A 21,443-nucleotide genomic window follows, 5' to 3' on the forward strand; every position below is an offset into this window, starting at 1 on the left:
ACCAAAGGGCTGCCTTCAAAGCCAGCCTGCGGGGAGACCCACGACTGCACTGCAGAAGTCACGTACATGAACCTCCAGGTGGCCCCATCATTGCAACGTGCTACAAGACCCATGCAATGAGAACTAGTTTGCTGTTTAACTTGTTGCACGTAGCCTGCCGGGCCTCGTGCAGGCCTGGGGGGCGACCATGGATATCTGAGCGTGCAGACAGCAGCAAACCGACCCGAAGCCTCCCGCTCGGCACGCAGCGGTACCCAGCACCGGCCGGGGGGTGGCAGCCGGCGGTGCATGCGCGCAGGCTGTGTTTGGCCGTTGCCGTGGCATCGATCCGCAGGCGGCGGCGATGGGGCCGAAGCGGCTGCTGCTGCGATACTTCCCACCGGGTGCGGGGCCGGGGCTCGTGGGGTGGGAGGTGGTTGTGTGAGTTGTGGAATCCACGTCGTCTAATTAAGACACGCTTATCATTTATTTATTTATTTATTTGTTTTTCTTAATAAGGAATTATCCTGGAATATGTAGAAGATAGTGAGCTGAAGACCAGATCTATAGATCTACTTGATCTTAGTCCTCAGTAAGTACTTGTTTCAGAAAGCGGAGCTGTTTGCCGTTCGATAGCCATTCGCGTATAACTCTGTTTGACTGCACTGAACATAATTGAAGCCAACAATGTCTTTTTTTTTTCACTTAAAACACACGCGCAGACAAGAAAATGCACAGTCAAATCATTTTCCTAGCACTTCAAATAGAAAATCTTGCATTCCATCCTGCTTTGTGTTACCGTTCAAAGTTGGAGCCTCTTGTATTTCTCAGAGAATGATAGTTATCAAGATGCCTTTACAAATCATCAGAGACAATGAGTTTTACAGTGCCTCACTTTGTAGTGCTGCAGTGAGCAACAGTTTGGTCTTGTAATATGACTTCAGAATGTTTTCAAAAGGTTATTCTGACTCGGTTCCCCATACAGTGCTTTACATGATCTCTATTGAAATCACTGGAACCAATGGGATGTCAGTTCAGAGCTCTCCTGTTGGTTCATTAATCCTCATAACAACCATAGGCAAAGTAGTGTAAGACAGGTAATTTGCCCTCTTGTGTTTGTGTGGAGAAAGTAAGAGTCTTGTATTGAAAGCAGTGGGAATGGAAATTTTCTGTTTCTTTTGGTAGGATCCTAATTGCTCTTGGGTTCTTTGAATCCAAAGATTCAAAGAATCTGGTGGTCTAATCTTCTGCAAGTGATGAAAGAAGTTTCAGGACCGTGATGTACATAAAGGTGAAGGATAGGCCACACTGAAGAATAAAAAATGTAGAGCATAAGTTTAGATATAAGTTTAATAGGATATCCTTAAGTAAGATAAAAGACAGAGGTCACTTCACGGAGGAAGGAAATGAGGCTTACTGTGGAAGGGACAGTCTTTGATAACATGTAGCTCTGGCTTTTGGGCAGTTGGAAGGCGCCAGTCAGAAACTCTGATGTCTTCCCTGTGAGGAATAAGATGTTTGTTGCACTGATAATGTTGACTTAAGAAGTTTTTGCACTGAAATTGCTTTAATACTGCTACGTATAACTCATGCACCAGCATGACTGACCATGCTGTGCAGTCAGTTACAGAATGTAGTACGTCACAGGATCAGAGCATTGTTTAGGTTGATTTGGACCTTAAATCTGGAATATAAAAAGTACAGGCAACTAGAGCAGGTTGAACGTGACTCTCTGCAGTTGGATTTTGAACATCCCCATAGGCAGAGACTCCTCTACATCTATAGGAAACTTGTCCTGTTGTTTGAGTACCACCATGTCAAAAAAAGGTTACTGTCTTTTGTTTGTTTGTCCTTGGGGGAGAGGGAGTTGGATGAACACTGAATTTCCTGCTCTGTTTGGTTTTGTTTTGTGTATGACCATTGTCCTCTCAGTTGACACTACTGAGGGAAGGCTGCCTCTTTCATTCACCCACATCAAGTATTTGTACAGCTGAATGTTATGGGATAATTCATGGGCTTCCATGTCATATCCAGTGGAGTTTTTCATAGAACTTTTTTTGCTGGCTTCCAACATTGCTACTTCGTGGGTAATTCACTGGGAATTTATGAAACTCCACTTCATGTTAAGTATGTATTCCCAAACTGTCAGCTCTGGATGCACGCCTCCCATGTCTGACCCTCTTACCAAGCTAAAATGTTTAAACATTAAATCTTGATGAAATGCTTTACTAAAGAGGGATAGAGGCTGTAAGGGAAACTGTTGATTACAGCCTGAACCTCTGATTAACCATCTAAGGCAAGTGATGAGTCATATGCAGGAGCACAGGTGAAGGTAATTTAGCTGTGCTCCTGGAAGGAGTGGAGTTTGACTCCACCTCTACTAGATCCCATTTAAGGGCTGACCACCACTAAGGTAGTATCTCTTTCTGGAGATTGCTCCTTTGTGAAGTTCTTGTGGCTTCAGCATTGGCAAGAACCTATCTTGACTGAAGGCCTCAGTGTTGGTGAGTCTTTTCCTTAGGTATCCTCTGGCTATCTATTTACAGCTATACTTGTATTGTTCCAACTATACAGAGGTAAAGAAATCAAGGATTAATTCATATTTCTATAAGCCATTACACAGTGAAATAAATGTGTATTGTTTAATTCTTTGTTTTAGCTTCTCTGGAAGAAATACTATACTTGTATTTATAATTATTACTGGGAAATGAAACGTGCTTTTCTGTTTCTTCATAACTAGCACAGATGTCATTGCCTTAGTAGAAGAAATTCAAAAAGAAGAACCTCTCATCACAGCTTCTTGCAAGGAACATGTCATACGTTTAATACAAAGACTGCAAGAGAAACTAGGGGAACAAGAGGACCACAAATTCTATCTTTTTAAGGTTAGAAACATCTTTAAAATGACACTGGAGATTTTGAGGGTTTCAATTGAAATGTGATTATGTTTTCACAGCTGTAGGTTGTACCTGTGAGCAAAAATTTGGATTTTATGACTAATTTCTTGTGGTTTTTTTGGTCACCTCTCTACTGTTTAGAGAGACTGAATCTGTCCTGGTTGTGCCTGCCAGGAATTCCCCCAGAAGGCCACAGGTACAACTATTCCAACTCACTATTTACACAGTCTTATGTATGAGAGTGTGAGACAAGTAATTACCTTCCTTTTCAAGGGACTCTGTGACAAGCAACACCCATAGTTATGTTTAAACAAAGCCAGTAAGTAGAATCCAGATGATTAGCTGCTGGGAAAGCCCCTGAAGATTTGTATAGAATTGTGTTCCTGTTCTTCATTTTGTGGATTAATTTTAAGCATTCAGGTACATACGGTTATGTCTAACAGATGTCATTACTTTCTGCCAGCCAAGAGATGAGCCAACAAACTGGTTAAAGTAGCAGGTTAGAAGGTTAGGGTTCATACGAGCTTTATTCAGTGAATCATGTCTATAGGACTGGAATAACACATGAAATAATGATAATAAAAGAGTTGTTTGATCTTTTGTACTTGGAAAGCTAATGGAAAATGTAATGTTAGTCATGTATTCAATATTGTTGATCTTAAAAACAATAATTTATTCAGCAGATCATTTCTAGGAGAAAATTTTAGGGGAATTATACGCTAAGCCTTCCAAACATCACGTCTGCATTGGGCCTGAGGCCCATCAAAACATTGCTTAAGGAATTTGCATCTTTTACGTTACTCCCCATTCACATTTCTTTTCTTTGAGTAAGGGAATCATCGTTGCTGTATTCATGCTGTTTTGTGCTAAATGGATTTCTTTTTAGGTTGTAAAGATTTGAATACTGGTGTTTTGATCTTCAGCTTACAGACAGCATTTTGTAGATTTATTTTAAATAGGGAAGCTTTTTAAGAGCTTTAGAGAGATTAGAGAGACCTTTCGGGTCTTCAAATCCAGGATTTAGTCTGTCAGAAGACAGTAAAAGTAACTGTATTTAACTGTGCGAAGTAATATAAAATTACTTCCAGAGGCTGCATGTTGCAATCAGAAATAATTAAGTGTTCTGTCTTTATTGTGTCAGCAGATGGCATTGTCTGGCTGTTAAAAATTGCTGGTCAGTATTGCTTGTTACCCTAAACATAAGAGACAGAAGGGAGAACTTGCAATGCTGCTGTATATGTATCATATATTATAATTTCAGTTCTCCTGACCAGAAGTTCACATCTGAGTGAATAATACAAAAGATCTGTACATTTAACCTTGAAAACAGAGCTTTGTATGTATAACATGTAATCTTAAATTTAAAAAGTCTTCCTTGTGCTTTAAGGCATGCCCTCAGCTGTGCTAATAATGACTTAATTTTCACAGTCTTTTAAATTTTTTTGCTCGTCGCAGAGACTGACCAATTCTCAATTGCACATCCAAATTTCAGAGTAAATAGTGTACTTGTTTGTTGTGGGTAGCACCATGTTTGATCAATTTGGAAATACTCCAAGCAGGGAAATCCAATCAGTCCTGGCTTAATTCTTTCTCTCAAGTAACTAGAAGTACATACTTTTACGTGCATGTATATGAAATGCAAGTTTCAAACTATTCTGAAATACTGATACAGGAGATCAGGTTGAGCGAGACTTTCTATTTATTATTTTTCCCCAAAACAATGTTCAGTGTTTCCATTGTCTGGAAATAAATATTTTTTTCCTGTTTCACGAGAACATAATCTTAAGAGAGCAGATAGGCACTGATGTAAACCCATCCTTTTGCTGTTTCCAGTAATTGTGGTGACAGTGTTGTGTTAGGAACCCCACAGAGAAGCAAGCCATTGTAACAAGCTCTCAGATTTGAATCTGCTGGGTAGCAATGGCATGCCATACTGATAGGCATGTATCTTAGGGACTGCTGCAACAGTCTGCTGTAACTTGCAGAACTGAGGTATGTTTTTAATACTGCCAGAGGGTTTGGTTATTATATCATTTGCACAAGCAGTTCTTGCAGGCTTGGTGTTCTGTGACTGAAGCTACTACAGCACTGGAAGCTGAAAGAATAGCATTAATTCTGTGATCTGAAATTAATCATAAGTCTACCTTTTCTGTTCCTCTCTCTCTCCTTTACCTGGTCACTGTTGTTTCCCTTCCATCAGTTCCTACTCTTCTGACTTGAACATCTTTGACCTTCCTTTGCCAATTAAGTAGCAGTGCTCATAAATAATTTCTTCTTCATTCGTGATGCTGCAGAGAAGACCTAGTGGACCACTGCTGTATTTTTGACACTCCTTCACTGTCAGCAGATGCTGATTTCCTGTGTTATTATACTATTACTCTTCAGATTTAGGCTTGTAATAAGCTTAAGTTGTTCAAATGTAAACCAAATGCTGCATGTTAGTCATTAGTTAGGTCAGTCAAACGTTCCTTTGTTGTCATTTTCAAAGTATTGTGATGCACTGACTTTTACCTGACTCAATTTTTATATATGCTTAGTAGACTTTTGTCTGTTACTGTAGGTACAAGGTAATTTATACAAAGCACATGTAGTTGTCTGATTAAAGGGTCTTTGAAACAACGTAGACTCTGTAACCTAAACCAAGGAGGCAGAAATTTATTTTAAGTCCCTTCTTTGAATTTTGTTTGGATAAGTAACTTTGTTACAGTTCTATATGCTTTTTTGTCATGACCTAATAAGATAGAGCTGCAGTCTGTTTTTGTTCTTCCTGTTTTTACAAACAAAATCATGTAATAGCCGAAAGCATCCTATATATGATGCACACATTTAAAAATACTCAGTTCATCTGGTTCTGTTGTTTTACTAGCTAAGGCTTAATTGTCATATTTTTTTTTCCATCAATAATGTCACCAGGCTTTTTTTTTTTTTTTGGCCTTTCAGATACAGCCTAGGGCCATTTCACTGGTCTCAGGGAAAGCAGAGGAGAAGTAAACACTGGGAAAAGGCAGTTCATTCAAGTGAAATAAGAATCTGAAATCAATACCATGTAATATCTGCAGCAGTAATCTGCTGAGTCATGGAGGTTTTTTTTTGTTTTGGTCAGGGGTTGATATATTGCAGATGTAATTGCCAATCTGGCAGGAGGAGGAGAAAATACTGAACTATTGCATGTTTTTGAGGAATTTAATTTTTTTATTTGCTTTTAGAAGGCATTTGATATATTTTAATCTTGCACTCTTCCCCTTCTATTTCAGGTACTTAGGGCACATATATTGCCACTGACAAACGTAGCATTCAACAAATCTGGTTCCCGGTAAGTTCTTTTCAAATTCTGAACATGCAATACTTAATTGAAGTCTTGTATGTGTAAATTAAATTGCAAGTGAAAATCAGCACTCACATATTTTTGCTTTTTTATAAACAACTTCAGGTGTGATTGGGGGTTTAGATTTTCATCTTCCATTGAAGAACCAATGGGAGATGCCAAAATAGAGTGGGTGAGATTTGGTTATGTCTTTTTCCAATAAAACAGTTTATTGATGATTGCTGTATTTCACAAAAAAAGGACTTTTATGGCAGCAGAGCAAGTATCACTAAAAGCTCAGAAAGTCATTGGCTTAAACTCGTTTTGGACTTTCACTGTTATGGAGTTCTATCATGACTGATTTCACTGAGAGCCTATTGCTATTGGTTTTTCATTTGTGTTTTGAAAATTGGAAAGCAACAACTTGTGCTTTAATTGAAATATACTAAAGATTTTAAACAAGTGGGTTTTTTAAATATTAGAAAGAAAGAAAAAGAGCCTCTGTGGTCATTAATCAGTGTTTTGGAAAGAATGAAGAGATTCAGAGTCTGATATCAAGATAATGTAAGTGTATGGAAGTTACTTATTTGGGTGAGTACAGGAATGGTATGGTATTCACAGTCAATACATCTCTCTTTGTTTTAGCTTTATCACAGGAAGCTACGACAGAACCTGCAAAGTATGGGATACTGCATCAGGAGAAGAGCTGCATACACTAGAGGGACACAAAAATGTTGTGTATGCGATAGCTTTTAATAATCCCTATGGGTAAATACATTTTCTCTAAGATAAATCATAATTGCTAGTATAAAATAGACTGTCTCAGACGGTTCCAACTCTAAGCTGGAAAAGTTCAACTGCAGCTAATCACCATAGGATGACACTGTATGTCGTTTGTATCTGAGATACATTTAAGCACATTCTGCTTCAAGCGTATTTTAGGAATTCAAAGCTTTTGTTACTTCAATTAAGGAAAACAGAATTTTAACAAAACTGGATACCTCCACTTTTTTTGTACTGCATGCATATAAAGCATTCATTATGATTTAAGACATGATATCAATGTGCCAGAGATTGGTAATTTTTATAAAATCCACAGGGTGTCGCTCTATGGATGTCAAATGTGCACATGCATTTCTACAGTTCCTGTTTGCCTTAGCTCAGAATTGTCACCTGTTAGATGAAGGGAGTTACTTTATTTACTGACGTTTTGTTGTCATTTTCTGCATTAGGGAGGTTCTGTATAAGTAAAGAATTTTGCTTCTTTTCAAAACGAGACAAATTATTTCCTGTTTTTACACTGAATCACCATAACTACTTTCACTGTCAAATATCCTATTTACCTGTTAAACTGTACTAAGTTAGCATTAGGAATTAATGTTAAAAACTATTTGGAACATCATTTCCTTTTGAATGAAAAGACTGTATTGAACGCTGAATTCATTGTCAATGTCTTTATATTCTGATTATTATTATTATTATTTTTAAATATAAAAGAGTAATTCTTCAAATTGTTTTCTACAGTTCACGTGAACTGATGTATGACAAAAACCTGTTCAAAAATCAGATCTTAACATAGAAGTGATATATCCTGAGGGAATCCTTGAGCTACATTTAAATTAATATTTCAATTAAAGTAACAACTTTTTTTTTTTTTCTTAAGCTTCAATACCATCTCCCTTGCTACATGTTTTTTTGGCACCTCACTTCAGTGCAATTTTAGCTGCAATTACTCACAGCTCTTTCACTAACTTAAGTGGGAGCAGAGCTTACCCCTTTTTCTACTTATAAAAAGCAGATTCTAACAGTGCAAAAACAAACCCTCTTAGATGGAATGAGGTAGCTATTAAATACTTCTGGAATTGCAGCCAGTAACTTCATTGCTAGTGTTACTTATAAGTTAGCTGTTATTTTTCTCCTTAATGAAACTTCTCTTTATGAAATCCTGCTCTAGGATCTTATAGTATGGCAGAATGTGTGCAAGATCATAAAGCCTTTTGTGCAGCTTCTTGCAAGGAACTCCAGATTCACCTCTGTCTCATGTTGAGCTGAACAGAAGGAATGGCTGCTGGCTGAAGTGGTGGCAGTTGCCCTTCATTATGTTTACATGAGCAGAGGCAGAGAAGATCCCAGCTGCCACTTTCTGCTTTGCAAATCTGTACAAGAGCAGTTGCTATTTAATGAATAGAAACTATTGGTAAATTAAAGCTTATGCAAGAGTTTGAAAAAATATACTTTTATGCCTTGAAGACCAGATGTTGTTGCTGTGAATTCTACTGTGAGTCTCTGAAGTCAGATATTTTTCTTCTAAATAAAAACAGTGCTTTTTCATTTAGTGACAAGATTGCCACTGGATCTTTTGATAAAACCTGCAAACTGTGGAGTACTGAAACAGGAATCTGTTATCATACTTTCAGAGGACATTCTGCAGAAATAGTGAGTGTGGAAGGATATTTCTTATTCCTTGGTTTCCATACATGTCTTTGGGTTCTGTGTCTCTGTGAGTCCAGTAGATTTGGAGTAAGGATTTGTTGAGCTCCAATTGAACTGTCAGAAGAGTCTTGTAATTTTTCTGTAAGTCATTAACTATTAAATTAGTTCAGATGTTTTTCCTGTTTAGAAATACTGTGACTTTCTTTTGAGAAAATGTAGTAAATTATCTGCTTGCCTTTTTCCCACTTTTTTTTCTCTTCAATGTTTCTTGCTATAGGTATGCTTGTCGTTTAATCTCCAAAGCACGTTGGTGGCAACTGGAAGCATGGATACCACTGCCAAATTATGGGATATAGAGAAAGGAGAAATAGTATTTACTTTAAGAGTATGTTTTCATTCTTTATGGTTTTTAAAATTGTTCCTGCTTTCTTAGTTTTCTGTCTTACACAATATTGCTACAGTTTCAAAACTTCCAGGGAACTTGTTACCAAGTAGTCCCATAGTGACCATGTTTAAAAAACATTAGGAAAACTCAAAGAGAATGATAAGAATATGGTGTTTTGTAAGGAGTCCTATTTATCAAAAGACAGATATTCTCATTTCAGTGACATTATTGTTATAGGATAGAATGCCTTCCACTGCTCATTAAAATGATGCTATACTGTAATTGATCACCTCCTCTGAATTAACATAAAATAACTTTAAGAAAAAAATCAATGTCAGAGGCTGCATCTGCAGAGATTATCTTCCTGTAAACATCAGCAGGAGAAAGGTATCCAATTACCTGTACATCGTGATGTATTTTCTCTCTACAAGCAGAGGAAAACTATTCAGTTACCAGTAGATGATGATTTCTTTTTTGCTTCATGTGGCTTGATAGGATTCTACTTGTTCTTATTGGCTGGCATGGTTTCCAATTTTTCTTGAATAAATCCTTAGTAATAGGTAATGTGAATGTACAAGTGTATAAATACACTTGTGCTCATTTTCCCAAGCCTCTCCACTGAGACCAGAGACAGGCCGTACTGTAGTTTACTGTAAATGAATCATCTGATTTCATTATGCATTGGTGAACAAATGTGATTCTCCTTAAATCAAATATGGAAAATATTAATCATTTCTCTGGTTTCTCATCTACCACCAGCAATTGCTCTCTGCTTAAGCAGTGTGCCTGATTCTTTTTTTTTCAGGTGTTGGGTTATTGACTCTTTCACAGTCCAGTAGATCTTTATGTTAAAACTGTGATATATTGGGCAAGACAGTAAATAATATTTTGAAGTGGTGAAGAACTGTGGTGCTGAAAAAAATTACATGTTGAACTCAGTTAATAGAAAAACGGTATTTGCATTCCCAAACTCCCTTTTTTACATTCTTTTAGGGGCACTCAGCAGAAATTGTTGCATTGTCTTTTAACACCACTGGAGACAGAATTATCACCGGCTCCTTTGACTGCACAGTAGGAGTGTGGGATGTTGTCACCGGCAGGTACTAAAGTACTAATAAATTTCATTAAAATATCCAATGTAAAATGATAAATGCGAGAGAAAATGTTGAGATACAAATTACAGACTGTGTGTTTTTGCCTTTTTTAGAGTAAGTATTACTTGATCTTTTCATTTTTTTTACCCAGTTCCCTATGTTCTTCTAGAAAGAACTACTCTCTTATTTTTGCAACAGGTTTAGATACATGAGCACCGAGAAGGCAGACTCAATGGGTAGATCATAGGTTTGTTCCTGGTGGATGCTCCATACAGCAAAATAATTCATCAGTGTGAATACTTGTGGTTTTGTAGGTGTCTAGAATTTCTAGATGAACGGACTGTTAAAAGTTACGGTATTTCATGGAAAATTTGTCTTAGCCACATTAACTTTAAATAACAGATGGTCCACTTTCCTCCTCACACTCCTGCATGTCAGTATATAGTTATGAAGAAAATTTGATCCCACTCACTGTAGAGAACAAAATGTCTTGATTGTAATGCCGACAAATAATAATTAAATGGCTAAATATGAGCTTCTTGTGCTATCCTGATAAATCCTCCTATTTTTTCAACTGAAAACTCATTGTAAGCAGAATAATAAAATGATTGGCCTGATAATTGATGAGGTAATTTATGAAGATAAATATTATGTTTTTAGAGGTATAATATTTTGGTGTTTTCTTTGTGAATACAAGGGAAATATGTCTGAAATTAGTAAATAAAAGGAAAGTGTGTGTATGGTGGTATCTTGGAGAAAACTCTTATGCATTTTTATTTAAATTGAATATTTTACTTGGTATTTCTAGTCTGTTTTCTGGGTTCTTCTTAATGCAAAATCTGATAGATCATAGGTTCTGTGCTATTTATTCTGCTTATTCACTGGAGATATACACTTAAGCCATGGATTGTCTTTTCAAGATTTGGAAATCAAAGTTGTTCCAAACCTTTTTGTGATTAAGTATTTTGGCTATTAGCCATTATGGTAACAGTAGTTTTGCTGGCCAAATAACGCATTTACAAAGTCCTGAATTTTGCTGATCTCTGATTTTTGGTTTTGCCGTACAAAGGTCTGTACAATACAGGCTTTTAAAAAGATTTTAAAAAAATTTTTAAAAAGAGTCCTTCAATAAAACAACATGAGTATAATCGAGTTTTTGTTGTCAAACAAGTAGAGAATTCAGTTGCTCAGGAGATTTGCTTTATGACCTGTTCATTTAGCATATTTATCAATCTATTACTGTTTCATTTTGCATGTGAAGATTTCAGTTATTTAAACTCATTAGTTGTTTTTCTAGTCATTAGTTTATCCATTAGTTGAAGCTATTTTCTATTAATGGTATGATGTTATTAGCATTATGATAAAACCCTAATTTACTAATCCTTTAATATGTACATCAATTAATCATTTTTGGGATTCATTGCTTTATAGGGTTCATTAACTCATAGTAAGCAATAATGGCTGACTGTACCCCTCTTCAGCTAAAGCTCTTTGAAGAATTTCATGGAACTAGTATTGTCAGTCCTTGTGCAACAAGAAGTTTAGGATTAATGAGGTTTAGAAATCAAATTTCAGTTTGGTGTCATCTGCCTGTTACTTGGTAAAAGCTCACGTTATTACCTGATTAAGTTCCATTGAATGGAACTTCAGTGGATTGTGTTAAAGATTTAGACTCAGTAGTTAGTCATTTGGAGTTTTGAAAATACACTGTTTGCAATTCATTCCAGTAGAATATTGGGAGAGTAATGTGGAAAAACTTGATGTGTGTGCTTTGTATCTAGATGAATAGAATAAATTCATCTCTGGCACTGAAAAGTCATCACATTTCACTGGCAATACAGTCATTAAAGTAGTTTTGAAACAGCAGGGAGGCCTCTTTCACTTAATTCCTTACTGCCTCTTTGTTTCAATGAGGAAAAAAAATGGAACTGATGTAGTACTGGGATACTAAATGAGCTGCATTACTCCATTTGATTGCCTTGATGGCTAAAATACCGAAGATTTGAGACCTTACCTATAACACCTTGTAAGCTTGGTTATAACTTATATGGATCCATCAAAATATGCACAAAATATATAAATTCTTGTTTTTTTGTTTTTTTTTTTTTTCTCCAGGATGTTGCATGTTTTAATAGGCCATCGAGGAGAAATTAGCAGTGCTCAGTTCAACTGGGACTGTTCTCTTATTGTCACTGGATCCATGGACAAAACATGCATGGTAAGAAACTTGGGGATGCACTGAACACCCAAGTACATAAGCTCTTCTATGCATTATAACACATTGAATAATTTGTTTGTTTTTATATAGAAATGGTGAATCCCTGTTTTTGTTCACAAAACCACTGTAGACTATTTAAAACACTCTGCTGTAAGTTAATAACAGTGTAGTTTATAATTTCACCCAGTAAGGCTAAACTAAATAGCAAACTTTGGCTATTTTGACTTATTTATATTTTTAGTGTGCAAAAGGACTATTTTGTAGTTCATGTCCTTGAAGCTTACTCTTTTTATTTTTTTGTCGCATAATGCTTTTGTCACAAGCATCACATGTGACTTCTGGTGGGTCATTAGGAGCAAGTTTTTCATTTCGATTACTTCTAATGAATGCCTGTGATTGTTAGAGTTAAACTGCAAAAAGATTATGTTTCAGTGGTGAGAGATTGTCTGTTTCTCATCTGCGTACAGTTGAAATAATACTGATTAGGAAGTGTTCAGAAGTTTGACAAATGTACTGTGCCAACATCTAAAAACAAACACCCAAGTTTATAGCATCCTCATTTTACTTGCTGTAAAACAGTCACAGCTGTAACATTTCCAAAATCCAGCTCTTCAGAAGTGACTCAGAGTATGTAGGAATCAAATGTCTGACTTTCTTCTGAGCTCTGAGCCCACTGTGCCACGTGTAATAGCTGGACACTATGAAGGACATTCCTCAGGATAAATTATTGGAGTATCATACAAAGAGATGTTTATAAGTGTGGAGCAGTCACCTCCCCAGCCACAAGAATTCAAAATGCACATGTTTTTTTGGGGGGAAAAAAAAGCCCCCTGCTCTTCATGCTCTTCGCTTTCTTTAAGTAGCATGAGCATGTTGTAACAGTTTAGGTAGACAATTGTTTTTTCTCCCATTTTGGGGTCTTGTGTCATGTTTGCTGTATTTCTTGAATCCTTTTCTGCTTATTATTATTTTTTTTATGGAAGCTTTCACACTGCCTTACTGATACATAAAACTCTGTATTTTCTAAATTAAATAGTATAATTTTAAACTAATACATTAAATTCCTTAAAGAACTTGTAACTGAATGCAAAACCTCTGTGCTTCTGAGTTATTCATTTCAGTGAGGTCCAATTAAATAATGACGTATTTTTTAAGGTTCTTTGAAATCAATGCATTGAAATACAAAATACATAGTACTTCATTAAGCTGATAAAGTCATGAGTCTTCATTGATTTACATCAGGAATTCATGTGAATATGTTCATTCAGGCCTCAGAAAGTACTTATACATGTCACTTAATTGACCAACTAGCTATCTATCAAGTATATTAGTCAAAATAAGCAAATAAAATAGCCTTTATTTGCCTATGCAGCTGTGGAATGCTATGACTGGCACACATATAGCAACCTTAACAGGTCACAGTGATGAAATAATGGATGTCTGCTTTGATTATGCTGGCCAGCGTATTGCAACTGCCTCTGCTGATGGTAAGTGAAGTGACAGAAACTGCTATGAAAATACATCTGTCCTTTTGCTTTGTTTTTGCTTGATCAAAGCAGAGTATTACGACTTGGAACTATAGATCAGATTATGTTTGTTGCATTATAGAAAGCTTTGCTTAAACTCTGGAAATTCTCCCCAAAAAACGTTCACTGTTCAGCACACTTACTTTTAATTTTTCTAGGAATCACCATAAATAATTTTCTGTATTCAGCCTCACATAATGATAATGCCACATTCTCTTTACACATTATTTTCACTTTGCACTTCTAAGAACAGGTTACCAGATGATGGGGAGCACCATTAGGATCTCATCTGTTGTAGTTGCTAAATTAATGCTTAAGACAATATGAAAAGTTTTCTGAAATGCAATCAGTAGCTTATTAAAAATAATTAATAGTTCATTAGCTAGAATCTTTATCTGAAATAAAATGAAAGCTTTCTGAATGTGATGTACATGCACATTCTGAAATTAGACTTTGGTGGTCCATACTTGATGTGGATGTTAATATTTTAGTAGTTTGACAACAGCAACCATTAAGAAGTCAGCCTTTTCCAGCCAGACTATACTCCATTTTCACAAACACTATCTTTGAAAGACACTGTGTTAAGATTGTTGTGTATTTCCTTTGAAATAAAATCTGAGGATGTGGCCCTTCTGGTCTTACTACTGTGTTCTTATTTAAATAAATAATCAGAACAATAACAAATGGCTCCTAATCTACTACAACAGGATCAGGAAGAGTCTACAATGCAGAAACAAAAAAGTGCATTGCAAAACTAGAAGGGCATGAAGGTGAGATTTCAAAGGTAAGTTGTATATGATCTGTACCTTTTCTTATTTAATTATGCGTAACATCCAAGCCAGCACTTATTCCACGACACAGAAATACTGTTAAAGAATGAGTGCAAGCATTTGAGTATCTTGGTGAACTCTTACAGCTGGTGCCTTCTGAGATCTTTAGCTTCACCCTTATCCCTTGCTTCCACCAGACCTCCTGCTCTTTACTGCTTTTATTTCTTTGCACATCTGATATATGGAATGGAACCCAAAGTGTGTGGGAACATACATGGTGCCTAAGACACTTGGAAGCTCAAAGGCCATTTCAAAAGTCACTTGGTCTTGAGTTTACTCGTGAACTTCACTGAAAGACCTGTAGAACTTGCAAGTCTTCATTATTCTTTCAAATGGATTGCTTTCTCTAGCTTTCATGCAAATATGCTGTGTTTGTGCTGTGAGGGTTAGAGAGGGAATCCATCAGGGTCCTCAGGGCTGGTGTGATTTCTTCACTGCAAGTGAGAATCTGCTGATCTGGGAGCATGCTGAAAAGTTAATCTGTTTCTGCAGATGTTCTGTGTAGCTTTGATCACTTGGGATGGTTATTACCTGGAAATCTGATTTTAGGGGAACAGGTATTTTGCCCTTAATAATTAAGCAATAATGCATTATATAATAAACCTGATATTGTCTGGTTAGTTCCTAAAAATATGTATAAATCTGATTATCTGGAAATGCATGCAATTTAGGGAATGAATCTTTAACAAAATATAAAAACATACTGAAAAATATGTTGCCTTCTGTAGGAGTTTGGACATTACAGAAACATACGTTGTTCAAAATAGATCTCCACAAAAAATGCATATATTTTACATTGGAATATTGATAATGTTTAAATTATTACAACTGCAGCAATATTTATAACATAATTCTGCCAGTGGTGATGCTAATTTTAGCAGATAAACCGACTACATTATATGCTGGCTTCTGTTTTCATTTTCTAATCTCTAGATACACTTCCTTTTCTAGGCATGTTAACATGCTAAGTAATATAATTATTTTCTGGTTTGGTTTTTTTTTTGATTTTTTTTATTTATTTTTTTTTGTTTTTAAAGATATGCTTCAACCCTAAAGGCAATCGTATTCTAACAGCCAGCTCTGATAAGACAGCTCGACTCTGGGATGCTGCTACTGGACACTGCCTTCAGATATTAGAGGGCCACACTGATGAGATATTCTCCTGTGCTTTCAATTACGGAGGCAATATAATCATTACAGGTAACTAATGTATCCCAAATTATCTTTTTTCTTTCCTTTGTTTTGAAACATGTTTTTAATCTTGTTATGCTAAAAAAAAAACCAAAAACCACCATGGAGCTTGCCAAGTGTTGTGGGGCCACGCCCAAGTGTAGGTTGCCAACAATGGCTTAAAAACAGTCAAAAAAAAAAAAAAAAAAAGCTATAATTTACTTTGAAACTGACGCTTAAATGAATATGGATGTGGAAAATATTGTACCAATGCATGATGTCACCATCTGTTGGCAAGCAGTAGCCACAGAGCAGTGTCTAAGTCATGCTCTTGTACTTCATTGCTATGAGAGAGTTCTGGATGAGGAAGAATACAAAGCTTTTTTAATGAGAGCATACCTTCTGGTTACACAGCAACGCAGCCTGTTCAGGTTCCAGTTACTTAGACAAAAAGTCCCTGTGTGGGGAAAATGTGAGCAGGGTTTGTGATTGTTTGGACCTTTGAACTGAACCCCCAGATATCCATATGCAGGATGATCTCAGTGGAAAAAAAACTGCTGAAGATTCTGCTATCATAAACAGAAAAATGTTGTCCTTCTGGTTTCTCTGTTTTCCAGGTAGCTGGTCAATTGAGTTGTTAACAAAATTGAGTATGTTGTGCAATACAGCTAAACAATTTCCTCAAAATGTGTTTATTACTAGGGAGCAAGGATAACACCTGTAGAGTATGGCACTGACTGAAGAAAAGGAAAGATCCAGTGTGGTATGTGCTTACATCCTGAGTTTTGTAGTCAATAAACTCACTCTTTCAGATATGCTTTATTTTTAGACGTTTGTTTCTGCTCTGCTTGAGTAGCCAAGTTACTTGAATTTGGGTAGGTTTGACTTGTTGACACCTTGTAGCTACAGATTCACAGAACAGTCGAATTTGGAAGAGCCCTCTGGAGATTGTCTAGTCCACTAGTCCTGCTCAGAGCAGTGTGAGCTCAGTGTGCTGCCCAGGAACACAACAGTGGATTTTGGCTGTCGCCAAGGATGGAGATTCAGCAGTTTCTCTGGGCAGCCTACTTTGATCTATTTTTCATTCATGCTTAAATGGAGTGCTTTCTCTGTGCCTGTTTCATGCCTGTTGCCTTTTCACACAATGCCACTGATAAGAGTCTGGCTCCATAGTCTCTGTTACCTGAGAGGAACTGTGAATGACTGAATCCAGTAGGATGCCCATGTTTCTGTGTGTTATTGTTTCCTTGTAGCCTTTTAAATAAAAACAAACAAACAAGAAAACAAACAGCACTACTGTACTCTCAGGAGTGGAAGTTGTGTTGTTAGCTACCTACCTTGAGTACTCTTTGTTTACTTTTTTGCATTAAAATATTGAGTTAAAGTGCTGGGTGATTATTTTATGTTTTTTACTTTTAATATAATGTCCTGCTTGATATTTCCAGGAAAAAAAATTAGCGACTGTTTGTGAACTGTGCTGCTATTAACTATTGCATGCCTTCAATAGTTAAACTGCTATTCATACCCTTTGCCCACATCTTTCAACTTGTTTTTGCTCCTCCTCCATTCTTACATGCAGTATAACAACAGGTAGTTTGAGTGATGACTCTGAATACAGACAGTGTGAAGAAACACTGCACATCAAATATTTGGAGCTAATGTTCATGGCACGAGCTGTGAAGTGTTTTCTGAACATAAACATTATTTGGAAGTAGATTTTTGCTTAATCTTTCAGGTTGTGCTCTGTCTAGTTTTTTTTCTTATACTATGCTGGATTCTCACTGAATCAAACATCTGTAGTAGCATTTGACTTCCAGGTCTTATTTATTTTATTTAATTTTTTTTTTTTTTTTTTAATTTTTCTTACCACAGAACTGTGACTGGGCTGAGGTTTTATGGGCTGAGCACTGGACTGGGAGGCCACCTGGGCTTTATTTCTGTTTCTAGACTCGCTGAGTGAATAGGAGTGCTTTTCACGCTACGTTATCCAGGCTTCTTGCTCGAATGCGAGATGCTTTCACATATTATGATTCACAGCACTGCTGAGAAGTGTGCTGATTCATAAAAACTTAAACAGTATCCTGTAGTACACCATTATGTGAATGCTTTCTGCACCTTGACTTAAAGTAGATTTAATAAATTACAAACATTAGCAGTGCTCTCTCGTTAATTTTAGCGGATATTGAAAGCAGGCCAGAGTAAGCAATAATAGGGATTGAGAATGTCAGCTACTCTGGGGTTAATTCTTTACACTGAATGTGTAACAGTGATCGAAATAATAAATATTGCGTCCCCTGGATGAATAGTGGGATGTGGCCAAGCCTGTTGCTCTGACTTGTTCTGTAATGTCCAGGGATGAGATTTTTCATTCAGAAGTACTGCTGTGTGAAGATACAGGGATGACACGGCAATAACTGAATTGGTCAAATATTTTTAGAAAGGCAAAGACAACAAATGTTAGAACATAAATTTATTTCCCAACAAATTGCAACATTGAGAACTACTGTACAGAGAAAACCGCATCGCACTTACAACTCAGTCATGATATTTGTGCTTTGTAGGATAAGTAAACATTTATTCTACCACAGCAAAAATTTATATACTGACAACTAACCTGGCTTAAAAATAAATACACTTTCCCATTTATTGGCTCAATCAAAGCACTTTACAATGCCTGGTGCTTGTTACTAACTTTCAGCCTTGGAAATGCTGAGCATTCAGTGTTACCACTTGTGTTAGTGCCAGCTGTGGATGTTCAGCAGTTCCCAGGAACGGGCCCAGTACCGCAGTTAGGTTGAGTGGATGCAACAAACTGACCTTTATATTGACAGTAAAGAGACCTCCAGTGATTTCACATATTGCAGACATGTAGATGTTCTTTAATGTTCTGTAATAGGTTTCACTGACAGTCTGCATTTCTTAACAAATGAGCGATGAAATCATGCAAATTTAGCAATGGTTTTAAAGATAAAATTGAGAATAATATGGCTCTTTTTTCATAAATTACTTAAAACTACTTCAAAATCTTCAAAAATATTTAGTGCAAAAGGATAGTTTTCTTCTTTTCACCCCACCTCCCAAAAATATTATAGAAGCATATACTATTGTATGGAAAATAAAATATCTCTTAAATATTTGATTTGGAAAGGCAGGCAGGCTTTCTATTATGCTATTTAAGTAGGGAGAAGCAAAATATAAAGGTTTTCAAAGAAACAAATCACAGAAGAGCTTTGATGTGATAAGTTATGTTTACCTTTAAATTCAAGACCAATCTCTTTGGCAGAATCAAGAGAGTATCACTGAGTGCATGATACCTAACATCATCTCAGTGAGAAGATACCATAGTATATCTTATCAAACAGTTATATAAATATTACCATAATGGGGACTATCATACATAGTCCAACAAGTATCCAAAACAAACAAGCATGTGCTCAGATTGTAGCAATTGTTTTGACTTCTTGAAAATTACAAAAATTAAGATTTTTATTTCAAGACAGCACTCTTTTCTGCTATATCCTTCTTTGCCTTATTAACAATTTACTTGATTAAACTCAGTGTTTCTTTTCACCGTTCCAACCGACACACAGCACATTACCTAGTGCTTTAAACAGGAACACTTCACATATCACATTCTGTATCACTGCTCCCTCTTACTGGATAGGGACACTGAGGCACAGAGGTGAACTGACTTGCCCGAGGTCACCTGGTGGGGACAGGGCTTTAGGAACCCATTACTCTGACTCACAGAGCTGTACTTGGGGATATACCAAGCACAGCTGTACTGAACTGCACTGCCTGCGAGTGTAAAGAAAGGAGGCTTTTTAAGGGTAATAATTGAGAGTCCAGATTTGTATTTCCTTGAGAAGAAGACAACAGAAATGGGGACCAGCTATAGGGCTGAAATGGTCACGTGGAAAGAAAGTTAGATGTGTTTTCAGCAGCTTTTTGTTCTGTTTTTGTGACTTCAAAGATCTGATATGTTCACAAGTTTTTACCTCTCAGAGGACTGAGGCTTCTTTTAAAACATTTTATTTATTGAAGGGTATGGTTTTCTCTGTGCATCCTGGAACACACTCAGGTTCTAAAAGCTAAAACTGTACAAACATTTGTATTGTTTTAAAACTGAACCTTAGTATACCATCCTGTTTCAGCTGATTGATTTAATCAAATTGATGGAAATGGAACATAGTAGAAATTCAATTCAGTTTTACTTAATTCATTAAGTAAATTAAGTCCATTAATTCAGAAAGCTAAAAAATCCACCTTTTTTTCTAGCACAGTACATCCTACAGCACAATATGTCAAGCGTCCCTCAGGATACAGAAGGAAAAAATACACCTTGGTTTCAACTCTGCTCCGTGCAGTTGTGGAACAGACAGGTGCTGTTTCTGTACATGTCTTTGCTCATTTTATTTGTTGATGTTTGGAAATCAGAGTGTTACACGAACCACTGCTTACTTAAGCTGGATTAAAACAAAGAAGTGGAGCAGGCGAATGTTCCTAGCCCAGTTCAAGAAGCCAGTCGAACAGGCTTGGTGTCTTCTCTTTGCTCTCCTCACTGAGCTTGCAGTACTGCACCACAGCATGAAAGATGTCACCCACTTTCCAGGCCTTCCGTTGAACTAGCTGCACAACATCTAAAAACTAAATTGAAGGAGAAACCAAACAAAAACAGCAACACAAATGCTTAGCATTTGACTGATATTTTGCTGAGGTGTTAAACAAATGCATGCAAACTGCTGCGAGGCAATCTTTATAACTGCACTGCTGTATCACAGAGTGGATGCATGGTAACATAAGGGCTCTTCTTATTTGTAGCACACTGAGAACTTCATTTCTGAAATTCTACAGCTCCCAGAGACTGATCAGATTTCATGAAGTTTTCTCAATTAGCTCCTCTAAGCAATTACTTCCTTTTTTTTTTCTTTTTTCTTTTTTTTTTTCCTTCAATGAAATGGAGAGCAGTGTAAGTAAGCTTGCTAAAGAATCGCAAGTTTCCTTGTTATCAGCATTTCACTGTGAAAATGAAATCATGATTATCCATTTTATAGAGAAAAACAATCCTGCATTACATTAGTTATATTCTGAGTTATATTTAAGTTTCACATTCACCCAAATTCTTAATATTCACGCATTACTGGTGAGAAGGATTTCTGGGTAAGCTTCTGTCACGTGAAATCTTTTGTTATGCTTGCGGCTGAATCGCCATAAGGATATGCATTTGTATTTTGCTTCCTTTGCCTCTAAACCACGTTAAATATATACTCTTAAGCAGCTGTAAAGAATTCTGAATTTTGTCCACGTTGTTCTTAATAACGGGCTATACTGTGTCATGCATCTGGTCTGATTTTTCCTCTAGCATATAAGCAAAAATCAAAGCTTTTCATTTTCTTGAATTTCACAATCAATATCTAATTGGCTTGCAACTTCTACATTTAAACCAACCAAGAAAATACTGTGTCTCCAGTTAGTGTAGCTGTTTGCTATTTACATACCGAAGCCTAAACTTTTAATATGTATTTCAACAATATTTAATAGGCACAGTTATTTCCAAGAGCGCTGTTGTAGGCAGAATGTGCTTCATTATTCTCCAGTGTATTTCTG

At 36.5% G+C, this 21,443-nt stretch overlaps 2 protein-coding genes across 19 annotated transcripts in view; one reads left to right on the plus strand and one right to left on the minus strand.

Moving 5' to 3' along the window:
• Positions 1–314: 314 nt before the first annotated feature.
• DAW1 (dynein assembly factor with WD repeats 1) lies at positions 315–21,125 on the plus strand. 6 transcript variants are annotated; one of them, XM_085512907.1, is made up of 14 exons: positions 315–383; positions 499–571; positions 2,720–2,864; positions 6,131–6,189; positions 6,826–6,948; positions 8,517–8,616; positions 8,891–8,998; positions 9,992–10,098; positions 12,208–12,310; positions 13,683–13,797; positions 14,544–14,620; positions 15,704–15,866; positions 16,539–16,599; positions 20,115–21,125. In XM_085512907.1, exons 1-13 carry the CDS (start codon positions 344–346, stop codon positions 16,571–16,573), a joined length of 1,248 nt encoding a protein of 415 aa, XP_085369033.1. In that variant the 5' UTR covers positions 315–343; the 3' UTR covers positions 16,574–16,599; positions 20,115–21,125. The 6 variants fall into 6 exon arrangements, with proteins under 6 accessions (XP_085369033.1, XP_032302589.2, XP_015726892.2 ...); XM_032446698.2 differs by lacking the exon at positions 20,115–21,125 and adding an exon at positions 17,709–17,988; XM_015871406.3 differs by lacking the exon at positions 20,115–21,125 and adding an exon at positions 16,740–17,220.
• SPHKAP (SPHK1 interactor, AKAP domain containing) overlaps positions 18,292–21,443 on the minus strand; it is a 61,385-nt gene continuing 58,233 nt past the window's right edge. For all 13 annotated transcript variants that reach the window (XM_015871398.3, XM_032446697.2, XM_015871399.3 and 10 more), the window contains one exon: positions 18,292–20,483. In XM_015871398.3, coding sequence (XP_015726884.2) covers positions 20,340–20,483 — 144 coding nt within the window. In that variant the 3' untranslated portion in view covers positions 18,292–20,339. The remainder of the gene's footprint in view (positions 20,484–21,443) is intronic.

Source organism: Coturnix japonica, chromosome 12 (genome assembly GCF_054131305.1).
Source record: "Coturnix japonica strain WE chromosome 12, WE-NBRP24, whole genome shotgun sequence".
In the NCBI taxonomy this organism is placed as follows: domain Eukaryota; kingdom Metazoa; phylum Chordata; class Aves; order Galliformes; family Phasianidae; genus Coturnix; species Coturnix japonica.

Coding starts and splice junctions, on each gene's coding strand:
- DAW1 (XM_085512907.1), top strand. CDS start 344: ATGGGGCCGAAGCGGCTGCTGCTGCGATACTTCCCACCGG. Junction 2,865..6,130: donor ACAAATTCTATCTTTTTAAG/GTTAGAAACATC, acceptor CTTCTATTTCAG/GTACTTAGGGCACATATATT. Junction 12,311..13,682: donor CCATGGACAAAACATGCATG/GTAAGAAACTTG, acceptor TTGCCTATGCAG/CTGTGGAATGCTATGACTGG.